The sequence below is a fragment of the Colias philodice genome, chromosome 26, assembly GCF_061535455.1.
Source record: "Colias philodice isolate Cphi_HAF_F1 chromosome 26, ilColPhil1 Martin Lab GWU primary, whole genome shotgun sequence".
NCBI lineage: Eukaryota > Metazoa > Arthropoda > Insecta > Lepidoptera > Pieridae > Colias > Colias philodice.
The window spans coordinates 43,564-57,787 of NC_143111.1; the positions used below are offsets into that span (position 1 = coordinate 43,564).

General features: G+C 37.3%; 1 protein-coding gene across 1 annotated transcript; it reads left to right on the forward strand.

Moving 5' to 3' along the window:
• Window positions 1–2,500: 2,500 nt before the first annotated feature.
• On the forward strand, window positions 2,501–3,432 carry LOC149476693 (uncharacterized). The gene is made up of 2 exons (XM_089711498.1): window positions 2,501–2,775; window positions 3,014–3,432. Exons 1-2 carry the CDS (start codon window positions 2,658–2,660, stop codon window positions 3,286–3,288), a joined length of 393 nt encoding a protein of 130 aa, XP_089567624.1. The 5' UTR covers window positions 2,501–2,657; the 3' UTR covers window positions 3,289–3,432.
• The last annotated feature ends 10,792 nt before the right edge of the window (window positions 3,433–14,224 follow it).

Consider the following 14,224-nt stretch of genomic DNA (forward strand, 5'->3'; position numbering starts at 1 on the left):
AATAAAAAAAGCTGGGCAAGTAATGCAATAGCGAGTTTTACAGAAAGGTTTAAGCGTCAAATTTGACCCAGTAGGTTAGGTTAGGTTTGAACTGCGACGCTCACGCACGAGTCGAGCGAGCGAAGCGAGCGTGCCGCGGCAGCTGCCGGCGAGTGCCAGAACCGACTAGCTATTGTTTTACTTGCCCATTACAGAAAGATTTAAGTGTTAAAATCTATTCAGTACGTTGGTTAAAACCTATATTGACTGAATGCCAGCTCTTTAAATCAGTGAATAAGGTTAGGCGATCCTCACACTGCCCCGCATCACGCTGCATGTTGCATGTCCAAGCACCTACGCGCGTTCCTGCGGGAGTGCAGATCTGCATCATCGTGCGGGTTTTTTGCGCACTCACGCGCGTAGGTGCGTTTGCAGATTCACGCACGGCGGCTCTCATTTATTCGCCGTTCTCTGTGGTGGTCGTACAATACTGAGCATCACGACGCGCGGCACTGCGGGATTCGGTGTGCCATACGTCTCGCCCCGCACCTACGCGCGGGGATGCATGTTTCTCCGCGTGTATGCGCGTGATCCGCATGTACGCGCGTGGTTGCATTTTCAGTGTGTTGGACTGTGCGTGTTTTCTATACAAACGGAGATACTTACAAGTAACGTTAAACACGCAGTCACGCAACATGCAGCGTGGTGCGTGGCAGTGTGATAATCGCCTTATTGTCTATGGGTGTCGGTCAATAACCTTATTAACTGATTTTCTCAGATAAAAACAGTCAATAAGGATATTAACAGACGCCCTTAGTCAATAACCTTAATAACCGTCAATAAGGATATTGACTGTTTCAGGGTTTTGACTGTAATAGCGGCAGTACACATGGGGCCAAGGCGTTGGGCCAACGTGTTGGGAAAAAATGAAGGATATCAAGGTTCCTGTTCACACATTGGCGTACTGATCATTCTGCATTGGCGCTTCAAAGATGGACGTAGTCCGTAGAAGTTCTTGCAGCCGCGGCAATTTAATTATATACAGTGCGTTTAATTATTACGTACATGTGCATCAATAACAATGAATGTACTCTGCCGTCTGCGATGATACCATTTTCCAATCTCTATTGTCCTTTTTTTATAACTGTATAAATAAAACATTATTATGTTTAGATTTTTTCAAATGTTTAAAATGTGTACATTTTACATTTAATTTAATTTTAACTACTTACCTATAAAACGAAACTTTAAAGATTAGATTTTAGATATTATTTTATTAAATGATAATATTATTTATGTAATAAAGCACAATTTGATCAAAATAATGCTCATTGTATATTGTTATTTAATTTTTAAGAACAAGTAACTTTTTAATACTATTTTACTCATTTTATAAATATATTCATTTTTTTATCGCATTGTATGAAAGTTAGATAAGAAAAACATCTAGAATAATATAATAAATAGAAAATAGAACATCTAATTTACTGAGTCATATGGTTTTATTTTTGTGTAGTTCATGCCGTGGATTCCAAATTATTCCTTCATGTCGATACAAATCTACGAATTGTAAAACCTCGGCGCCGCCATCGCTATCGGAACATGGTTAAACGTAAATTTCATTGACGCGCAATGATACTGTCTCCGCTGACGAGTAACAACAAACTGAACAAGACACCAACGTGTGAACGCTGATTGTGGAGCGCGCCAAGATCCTTTGATGTGTGCACAAAAAACCGACAACATTCGGTTGGCCTGCCAATATTGGCGCCAACTAGGCTAATGAAGCCAACATACCGCCAAGTAGCTCTCTACACGTTGGCCCAACCCGTTGGCCCAACACGTTGGCCCAATGTGTACTGCCACCATAACATATACAGTGAACCATTCACACAAAAGCAAACCAAGGCTGATATCCACTGTACAGACACAACTCCAATCGTACAGTTTACAGAAAAAGAAATATTGAAACAAATAATGAGACTTAAACCGGAAAAAGGCCCAGGACCAGATGGGTTCATTAATGAACGTATCAAGGTTGCAAAGAATTTGCTACTGACCCCAATCACTATGCTATGGAATAAAATTCTCAAAGATGAAGCTATAAGTACCGCACCAATGGTTGGAATCTGAAATCACACTGCTATACAAAAAAGGCGATCCAGCAGACTTGGGTAACTACCGTCCTATAAGTCTTATGTGCTGCTTTTACAAACTTTTTTCTTCCTGCCTGCTTGAAAGAATAGCCCCCGTTATCGATGCACATCAACCGATCGAACAAGCCGGGTTCAGAAGCGGTTTCAGCACATTGGACCATATCCAAGTAGTAGACCAGGTGATTGAAAAATTCACAGAATTTAACAAGCCCTTGTACCTAGCGTTCGTGGACTACAAAAAAGCTTTTGACACAATTATACACGAAAGCATCTGGGAATCACTGAAAGCAATAAACATAAATGAAATATAATATGTATATTAATATTCTAAATAAAATAAACAACAACAGTACAAGTAGCCTCCTAAGACCCCGCGTACAAAATTTTGTACAAAATAAAATAGTGCTATCTGACCCAGCTCTGTCATATAGTTTATAGTAGTAACCGCCCAGTGTACAATTTTTTGTACTTATTCTTTTAACAACTGAAGTTTTTTTCAAATCTTCCCGCGAATAGTTTCACATGTCAAAATTACTTAGTTTGTATTGTCTATGTTATCAACGCTGCCAACAAAAAAATAAGTATATTTTCAAAACTAGCTGTGATGAACGACGAAACCTGCCGCTCCCTCGTGCTAAGAGTAAGTTTAATCTCAAAATACTTATATAATCACTAGTTTTCCCACGTCACTGTTAATGTTATTTTATACTATGAGGTGTAAATATTACACACTATTAATATTTATTGTTGCTGTATTGAATAAAGGTGATCCACAAAGTCATCAATTATTTTGTTCAATATTTTGTGCATTGGTTCTCAGTATCAAACGTTAGGTATCTGCTTTTCATAGAGAGTAGGTATTTTTGTTTTTATTTTAGATTCTAATGAAAATGAGATTCTTCAGTGTCTAAATGAATTAGAATATGAGTCAGAAGCTGAAGAGGACCCTTTTGAATATAATAAGACAGGAGGACGAGTACATATGCCAGATGGAAGAGAGGAATCTTCATCTTCAAGTTCTTCTAGTGAAGATGAACAGCCGCTTATTGAAGATGACAATGATGATTCTCCTTTTTGCGAGGATCAAGTCGCAGCAGAACACGAATTCGTCTACGTTGGACACGTGGTTGTAGTCGTGGAAGAAATATTATAAGCACTCGCGGAAGAAGGAAGTCGTGGGAGTAGAAGTCGAGGACGCGTAATTTAATATTGCCTTAATAGAAGTTAAGCCTAAAGATCTCAAATGGAAAAATTTTGTTCTCTATTTAATTTCTATAATAAACTTTATTTTTTGTAATTTTGATTTATTATTTTCTCTGCTACATTAAGACCCACTGTACAAAATTTTGTACAAAAGATAGAATTACAGAAGGTGACCAAAAATGTCCCATAGACACCTGGTATTACGGTAAAAATATTTTCGCAACCGTGGCACAACCGTGGCGTGCCGTCTCGACGCCTTTCCAAAATTCTTTCATACAAAATGTATAAGAAGGACGTGGTGCAAAACAGATTCAAGAGGTGCGCTTATGGCACGCCCGCGCCCGCGCCGCTTGAGTTTGACCCGCGCCTTAGATTTGCCGATGACATACCTAATATTGTTTGCGGAAAACCCTCACCACTTAAATAAGATGATCAATGAACTCAACCAAGCTAGCAAAAATATAGGATTAGAAATTAATCTTGATAAAACTAAAATAATGAATAACGACACTGCGACGCCCATCTTACTAGATTCCCTCTCGAGTATGTAACCAAATATATCTACTTAGGCAAACAAATCTCCTTTAGTATTGAAAGAAATTTTGAAGAAGTAAACCGGAGAGTGGCGATTACATGGAGCAAGTTCGATACTTAAATCGCAACTTCCGCTAGCAACTAAAAAAATAGTCATGGACACAGCACTACTGCCCTGCCTTACTTATGGTTGCCCAACATGGACCTTCGGCCACATAACCAGAAATAAAATCCAGACTACCCAGAGAAGAATGGAAAGAAGCTGCCTAGGCATCAAACTTAAAGACATAATAAAGAACATCGACATTCGGAAAAAAAAAACAAAAGTACCTATGTGATGCCTTGGGTTCTTCACTGAAGGGAAAATGGAAGTGGGCGGGTCACTTGGCTCGTTACAAAGATGACAGATGGACTCTAAGATCAGTGAAGTGGTCGGGGCCAAGAGGCACCAGAACAAGAGGTCGACTCAAGTCCGGAACTCAGCCCAAGACAGGGACAAGTGGCATTCTTTGGGGGAGGCCCTGTAACATCTTAAAATGCTGTATCGGTATGTACACGAATTTTTTTTTGCATTTAGAAGCTTAGTTTTCAAAATACAGGTCTTTGAAGTTTGTAGATGTCAGTAAGCGCGAGGTATGGGGGACTTTGAATGTAATTATCAGTTCAAGAAAAGTAATTTTTAAATAAATAATTGATGACGGCTCGGCTACGTATGCTTGGGATGGTAAAAATGGGTAAATGGCATCTTTATTTTTGGCATGGTAGGTATGTACAGAACTCCAGAAAAATTCACTTTCAAAGATGGCGCATCGTTTTGGTATATTTTTATTAAGTAGCCTTTAGTGTACCGAGGCTGGGGTCTTCAAATTAAATACTGTATGTTCTGAACTGCTTTATTATATTTATACATTTATACCTTATTAACGTTAGCTTAGTTAGGCGAGTGGCAGACGACTGGCTCTCGCAGGGGTGTCGTCATTCGCCGCGCTACAAACCGCTGAATTTACGATATTTGATTACTGTGAATACACACATTACTATGACACACACTACATACACCCCCTTCTAAAAAAAAATGATTTACATAACTGACAAATAAAAAAAAATAAAAAAAAACTATTAGCAAACATTAACATTTGGGAGTCTATGTTGTGAGATAACACTTAAATCTGTGCCTTGACTACAATTTAATTCCTTCCTTAACATTTTCCTTGCACGTATAACACAAACTTTGTATATTAGTATAGCGCACAATACAAAAAGGATGACCGCCATAACCGTCACCGTGACGCTCAACACTTCCAATTTAAAATCAGTATTAGATGCTGTGGCGTGATTCGCTCCGTTTTGAGCGATAACAATTTCTTCATCTTTCTTTTCAACCGAATATGTTTTTCCCATTTTGTTAAATATTGTTTGATGCTGATAACTTTAAAGTTTAACTTTGTGAAATGAGCCGACACTCAAATTTATATATTATTAATATAATTAACTGGTTGAGGTTGAGCCGAGATTTGAAATAAAATGAATACAAATATTCCTAACAACTACTTATAACATTAATATGTGCTGAGATGACATTACGCAACCTTCGCGTGCCTACTTGCTTACAAAAATGCCAATGCACCATTAACCTAGTTACAGTCCAAAAATCTTACAGGTCTTTTAATTATTCTGCCACTACGTGATTTCTGTAAAGGCGTGCACACATTAGCCTCACTATGCTGATCTAATCTACTGTCATGTCTAACTTCATTTTCTTCTAAAATATATGCAGGCTTAAGTCTATCAATCGACACATTACACTCTCTATTATCAATTAATATTTTAAAAACTTTACTATTTCTTTCTAAAACTTTATATGGTCCGCTGTACGGAGGCGTTAGCGGTCTCCGTACCGCGTCCACTCTTAGAAAAACATGTGAACAGGAATTTAGATCAGCATGCACAAAAGTACTATTACTATTTTTACATGCCCTTTTTATGGGCTTAATTCTGTTCAAAGTGTCTCTTAATTTAGTTATAAATGAATGTGGATTATCAATTTTCGTACTTTTATCCGAACAAAATTCTCCCGGCAACCTTAAACAATGACCCAGAGCAAATTCCGCCGCGCTGATATTATCAGTGTCCGCTTGACAAGCTGCTCTCAATCCTAACATGACCGTAGGTAGTTCTACTAACCATGATAGATTATTGTTCAATCTAGCCACCAGAGCCGACTTCAAGGACCTATGCCACCTTTCTATCTTACCGTTACACTGCGGGTGGTACGGGGTTGTTCTCGTTTTTTGAATACCTAATAATTTCATTAAATCTGTAAACAATTCGCTTTCAAACTGTCTACCTTGATCGGTGGTAATAACTTTAGGACAACCGAAGCGACAAATCCATCCTTCATAAACTGCTCTAGCTACCGACTCCGCAGTCATGTCCTTCACAGGGCAAACCTCAGGCCACCGCGTTAATCTGTCGATCATAGTGACGCAATAACGGAAACCGTGCTCGGTTTCCGGTAAAGGTCCTATCAGATCCACGTGCAAATGTTCAAAACGCTCGCTATTGTTAAAATCGCTAAGTTTTGAAACAGTGTGCCTAAAAACCTTACTTCTCTGACACCTAACGCACGTCCTGGTCCAGGTCCCCACGTCTTTATTCATGCCTGGCCAAAAAACTTTTTTACTAACTAACGCACGCGATGCTCTAACTCCGGGATGAGAAACGTCATGAAATTTATTAAAAATACTTTTCCTAAACTGTGCTGGTATATACGGCCTAATATTCTGAGCTGATGTTTCACAATATATTTTAATATCGTCATTATTATCGAGCGCTAACTGTTTCCATTGCAATTTATCATTTGTTTTCATCAAATCCGCGAGCTCAGCGTCTGTCGCCTGTGCTCTCGCAACCTCCACGTATTCACTCGAACTAGGACATACGATACTCTCGATTCTCGATAAAGCGTCGGCCACTTGATTTTCAGTGCCTTGAATATGTTGTATGTCGCTTGTAAATTCGCTAATATACAACAATTGACGCGCTCGCCTAGGTAACTCTTTATTAGAACTTAATTTACTTAAAGCAAAAGTGAGAGGTTTATGGTCCGTGTAAACTGTTAAATTTCTACCTTCGATTAAATCCCTAAAGTAAACTATTCCTGAATAAATCGCTAAAAGCTCTTTGTCATAATTATGTGGAGTACTTCTTTTGCGGTTCCGATAATCTTTTTGAAAAATATCCTAAAGGTTTCCAAGAATTTCCTTCCCACTGATTTAACACTGCCCCTATACTAAAATCTGACGCGTCGGTCATTAACCCTAATTTGGCACTAGATATTGGATGCGAAATAGTAACGGCATTTTTTAAATTTTCTTTACACACTTCAAATGCACTATTCGCCTCGTCTGTCCAATCTATACGCGTCTTATCTCGTTTTTTAGCCCCGTGTAAATACCTATCTAAAACTCCCTGAACTCGAGCAGCGTTAGGAATATGATTTCTGTAGAAATTTAACATGCCCAAAAATCTACGTAATTTTTTTATTTTCTTTATTGGAAAACATACAGAGACAAAGACAGAGATATATAAAACAAAACAGATCTTACTAACTAAAGATACATGAAAATGTCTCCTTATGGTGTTTTCACTGTGAACATATATTATTTTTGCCAACACCCAGCAGTAGGAGAGACAGGGAAAACATACCTAGTTGATAATAATTAATATTTAACATGAGTAGTTACATAAAGACGGAGGTAAATACCGTTAACATTCTTATGTGTTCAGTAGCAGTTTTTTTACATTCGTTTTGTAAGACGAAGAGGAACAAGAAAACATATCAAGATCATTCATATAAGTATTATAAAAACTAGACATTCTGTGAAGAGGCACACGAAGACCAATATTGGTTCTGGCGGTCGGTATATGGAATAAATCTTTTGAGCGCGTTGATCTGGATGGGATGCGATAATTTATTAAACTAAGAAGTTCTGAGCAGGCTATTTCTCCTACGCATATTTTTCTTAACGTGAGAGAATCGATTAAGTTTCGGCGCCGACTTAACGAAAGAAGATTGTAACGACGCAAAAGATCCTCGTAATGTTGCCGACCGCCACTTAGGCGGAAATTTAAAATGCGTAGAAATTTCTTTTGAACCATCTCAATTTTATTTATATAAATATCGTAAAACGGATTCCAGATGGGACATGCATACTCTAATTGAGATTGCACAAGAGTTTTGTAGAGACATATAAAAGCTTCTCTATCCTTGAAAGTTTTAGTAACGCGTGTAATAAAGCCCAACATGCGGTAAGACTTAGTGAGTATGTGGTCTATATGTTGATCAAGTATTAAACATTCGTCGAAGTAGACACCTAGATCACGAATACAGGAAACCGAGTCCAGTAGGTGACCTCCCAGATTAAATACTGTTGGAATTTTGTTAATTTTTTTAGAGAAAGTAATATGTTTACATTTATTGTAAGCCAAAAATAATTTATTACGTTTACAATAATCATCCAATCTATTTAGGTCGTCCTGAATATGGTGTGAATCCTTAGTATCAACAACATTAGAGTATAACTTTAGGTCGTCTGCATACAGCAAAAATTTACATTTTTCAAAACATTGTGAAATATCATTAATAAATAAGTCAAAAAGCAGGGGCCCGAGGATCGAGCCCTGCGGGACGCCCGAGGAGACAACGACTTGAGTAGAAGTGTAACCGTTAATGACAACTGATTGTACTCGATTGCTTAAATACGCGGCAAACCAGCGTAGTAGATTTCCCTTAATTCCATTAAATGACAATTTCTGTAGTAAAAGTAAGTGATCTACTTTATCGAACGCCTTTTTAAAGTCCGTATATATCGTTTCTATTTGTTGTTTGTGATCCAGTGCATTGAACAAGTAATTGGAAAATACGAGAAGATTCGATACGGTTGACCTACCAGCGACAAATCCATGTTGTTGGTCTAAGATGAGGTGTTTTAAACTCGAATAGATGTGACGGTGTATTAAAGTTTCGAGTACTTTGGGAATGGCCGAAAGTATCGAAATGGGGCGGTAATTCTCTACGTCATTTCTCTCACCGGATTTAAAGATAGGTGTTATGTATGCTTGCTTCCATATATTTGGAAAGGAGCCAGAACTCAAGCATTTATTAAAGATAATCTCCAAAGGGGTACAGAGTGTTTTACTGGTTTGTTTGAGAAAAACTGGGCCTATTTTGTCCGGTCCTGGACCCTTGTTAGGATCGATGTTTTGCAAGACAGTGCGTATATCGGATTTGGTAAGACGAATGCAATTTATATTTATGTGCGTGTTATCATTATGATCGTCTGTGAGAATATTATCCACATTGTATGCCGCAGCAGATGTTGGCTCGAAAACTGACTGAAAATATTTTGAAAACATCTCAGCTATAACATTTGGATCGTCAGATTTAGAATTCGCGAACTTCATGACACGCGGGTACCCTGAATTAGAATTTTTTAGAGAAGACGTGTATTTCCAGAAGTACTTAATATTTTCTTTAAGAGACTTTTCAATATTAGCCGTGTAATTATTGTGACATGTAGTAAGAAGCTGTTTTACTCTAGTTCGTAACAAGGAAAACTCTTGATAATCTCTTAGAGAACCGTAAGTCTTCCACCGCTTCCATAGTTTACGCTTACGCCTTAAGGCTTGAATTAAACATTTAGAAAACCAGACGGGGTATTTTGTGGACTTTACTTTAACCAAAGGAATGTGTGAGTTAATGATGTTATAAATATTAGCGTAGAAAATATCAATTGCTTTATCCGATGGAAGAGGTGTTAGTAAAGAGAGCCAGTCTATATTATTTATTTCATAGTTAATTTGGTCATAATTACCTTTGAAAAAGTTCCTTTTGGCTAATGAATTCACAGGCATCACGTTAGAAGCAGATATCGAGCATACTATGTCTAAGGCCGGGTGATGAGGGACAACATTCAATAAGGGATCAGCAGAAGATTGAACACAATTGGGTATATTAGATAGTACTAAATCAAGCAGTTTCGCATTTTCATTATAAATACTATTTGTTTGCTTTAGGTTCATAAATGACATAGTACACATTAGAGATTTTGATGTTTCAGTGTGCACGGTGCCAAGAAAGGCGTCTGAGTTATCAAAAGACCATTTTATATATGGCAGGTTGAAATCGCCGATGATTAGAAAATTACTAAAACGTGAACTAGAATATACGTCACAAAGTCTTCGAAAATATGTATCATAAGAGATGTTACCTGAAGCTGGTGGAATATAACATGCGTTTAATAGGAGCCCCGAATTAGACGGAAAATGTAAAAATATTTCTTCAATTTCAGGTGTCTCGAGTTCAGAAGTTCTCACAGCCTTAAATTCTTTTTTGACAAATACTAACACTCCCCCTCCCCCTTTCTTACCTGAAATTGTGAGATTTCTATCGCGGCGAAAAATAACGTAACCATCTGTTAGAAGCTCCGCGTCTAAGATAGATGATGTCAACCAGGTTTCAACCAATATTATTAAATCATAGTTATAGGTATATTAAGAAGAGCTGGAACGTCAACACATTTACACATTGCACATGTTAGGCCGGGAGATACTGACACAAAATTTCGGGTCATTTGTAACAGGATGGCGGTCTAGAGGGGTCTTAGTACGCAATGACAAAAAGAAAAATGATGGGCAGAACGCTGGTATCTGCGGACTAGTCGCGTGGGCGTTAGTCACACTCGTCGGATAAATAGCGAAAGTCCAACGATTTGTAACACAAAAATTTTAGAATTTACCGATAGCCCTTAAAAAAGATGTAGGCGGTAGTGTCATGCCATACAGTTACGATGTGACTTACAGTCCGCCATACCGACGTGAATGCGTTGATTTAAAAAAACAATTCAACCATTTGTACCGGGCTCACTTTTGCACAGGTAACCATCGTCGTGCAGCCATTTACTAAAATCGCCATGCCATACTTTTCGGACGATTCCAAATGGTCGCCATACCTCGGAAAATCTGCAAATTTTTGAATTTTTTTTCTCGCCAAACGATTTGTACCACCCTACATTTTTTTTCAACAACTCCTGAATGATTATAAATAGAAGTGTGATAATGCCATACCTGTGGGAGGTGGCGAATGTGTATAAGATTTTTTTTCTTATTATAAGATTTTATTCGTAGTTTGAACGATTTGTAGCAGTATGTCACTAATTTTTCCCTCTATTAAAAGTATGGCAAATATAATAATGGTCACGTTGCATCATATACTTTCCAAAAATGCCGTACTGGTACAAATCGCCAATTCTTTTCATTTTTTTTTTACGTCTTGGCTTAAGTCTTACAATCATCCGCCCCATGTTTGCAATCTGCGATATTTTTTTCTAGGTAGAATTGTATACAAACAAACAGAATATAATGATCCCATACTGTAAAAAATTATTTTACGTATTGTACAGTCGTATTTTTGAAACGTGACGAATAAATTAATTTTCAAGTATAGCAGCACTTTTTCCCCCTACTAGAAGTATGGCAAATATAATAATGGTCACATTTTATCAAATACTCTCCAAAAATCCAAATGCAATACTGGTACAAATTGTTTGGCGAAAAAAATTTTTTTTTGCAGATTTTCGGCGGTATGGTGGCTATTTGGAATCGTCCGAAAAGTATGGCATGGCGATTTTCGTAAATGTCTGCACGATGATGATTACCTGTGCAAAAGTTAGCCTGGTACAAATGTTTGAATTGTTTTTTTTTCATCAACGCATCGCGTCGGTATGGGGGGCTGTAAGTTACACCGGAAAAGTATGGCATGACACTACCGCCTACATCTTTTTTATGGGCTATCGGTGAATTCTAAAATTTTTGTGTTACAAATCGTTTGACTTTCGCTATTTATCCGAAGAGTTCGACTAACGCCCACGCGACTAGTCCGCCGGTACCAGCGTTCTGAGTTCTGACCATCATTTTTCTTTTAGTCATTGCGTAATAAGACCTTTGTAGAACCGCCATTCTGTTACAAATGACCCGAAATTTTGTGTCAGTATCTCCCGGCCTATGTATGTGTCATATTTTGCAATTGTTTATAAATACAGGGTGATGTAATTGGTGTAGTACGAATATCTAAAAATCTATGAAGAATTTTGTGATACAGTAAATGGAAGAATTATAGACTATTTTACAGTATTTAATAAAATCATTTAATTTTTTGTTCATTTTCATTAGAAATGTCAATTTTTCTCACCAAGGTGGAAATTTGGATGATAAGGATCTTGTTAGAAAAATATAAATTTTGACTAAAATCGGCATTTTTTGACAAATTATGAGAGCTTTCATAAGTAATTATATTTGCATATATATATATGTATATATATATATATATATATATATATATATATATATATATATATATATATATCTACAACGCACCCATTTTACAATTCAAGTCTAAAATGAAACTAGAGTCGCATTTATTTTTGAACATACTGTAAGTGAAATTGCATAAGTGTGAGTACTGTGAACATGCCAGCTTTCCCTAATTGACCGATACTCGAAAGAATATTTAATTTTAATTCAGTAAGTTTAGTTTTTATGCCTACACAGTTCTGATAAAATATATTCAAAGTTTTAGAATTCATTGTACATAGATATAGAATAGAAATAAAATATAATTATTCCTTTTAACAATATAACGACCGTAGAGTTAATAGTGTTCGTGTTCCTCTCCGCATCAAATACAAAATTAAAATAAGACATTGAATAGTTAATATAATTATTAAATAAGCAATAAACATGTTTAAACGATGACAATTTAGCATGCTTTATAAAAAAGTTTTTTATAATTAGTGTAAGGTTAACAGCAGCTAGTCATATGATTTTATTCAAATCATCAGTACATCGCACATGAATGACCTTGGAATCATCTGTTTTGCGCAACAAAATACAGCTATTTTTCACCCAAGTGTATTTATAATTTTTTTCTTTGGCTAGAATACGAGATTTACTAAAAAGAATTTTATTTTTAAGTGTAAGGTGTTCGTTTATAAAGAAGCGGGTATTTTTTGTTGCATCCGCGGCGTTTGTAGGCGCACCAAAAAGTTGAGCAGTGGTGAGGGAGCGCCGCGCGCGCGCGCCGGCGATCAGGTCGTCGCGTTGCCGGCGAGTTGTGAGTTGCAATATGATATTTTTTGGGCGGTCTGAGGGGATGCCTGGTGCAACACGGTGTACATTCCTGATATCGCTGTCTTTCAAATCGACGCCCACCAGTTTACAAATCTCCAAACTGAGATGTATTAAATTTTCCCCCTTGCGTTCGGGTATATTTTGTATTTCGACGTTGCAGCTTCGGGAAGCTTGTTCGAGATCTTCAAACTTAGAGCTTAGCGTTTGCAAGTCCGCGCGGAGTGCATTATTTTCTTGTAACAACGTATTGTCCGACACAGATTGCAAATGATTTCCGTAGCCCTTCTCTAATTGCGTTAACCGCTCCTCCCAACAGTTCATACGTTTCGCCAGGTTGTTAATATCGTTATCAAATTTTTTGGAGACTTCTATGATGGCAGAGTTTAAATCTTCGCGCCATTGCTGCCGCAGACTATCGAGTTTTGTGTCCATATAGCGAGTTAGCGCATCGGTGTCTACATTCAGTATCGAAGCTGGCGCCAAACTCGCTTTAGGGGAAGACGAAACTGGGGCGGCTGTATGCTTCTTAACTTTGCACGTAGGACACTTCCATTTCAATTTATTCATAGGTAAAATTTTTTTGAAGTCTGATTCGGTCATGTCCACGCAATAGAAATGCAAAACCAAATTACATGACGTACATTTTATGCCTTCCTTATCAGTAATAATCTTCGAGCATAATTTGCAGCAATCCATGTCCATTAAAAAGTTGACTAATATGAATAAAAACTTTGTAGTAATGCGCCAGCTGATTCCTTTGTTAGTTGATTATAGTTGGGTGCATAGAAAATTACAAAAGCGGGTAATATTATTATGATATTGTTCACGATGTATCGCAGTGTAAAAGTGTCCGAGAAGAAGGTCGTAAGCGCCGTGCAATGAGCGTCGCTTACGCGTTTTAATAACACACTACGTAAACTTCACTGATTGTTGATAGTTTCGAAAGAAAAAATGTTTTTTAATGTTTATAAAGACTTACGATGAATGTTTATACACTGAATTTATTCACTGATGTGCCAGTGACGAGTATACACAGTTTTGAGCACTTATATAGACTGTATACCACTCAAACTAATTTAATTGTTGGATACTAATTATTGCACTGCTACGTGAAGGCGAGTTCCAGTTGTTATTCGTTTGTAATTGTATGTAATTGTTCTACT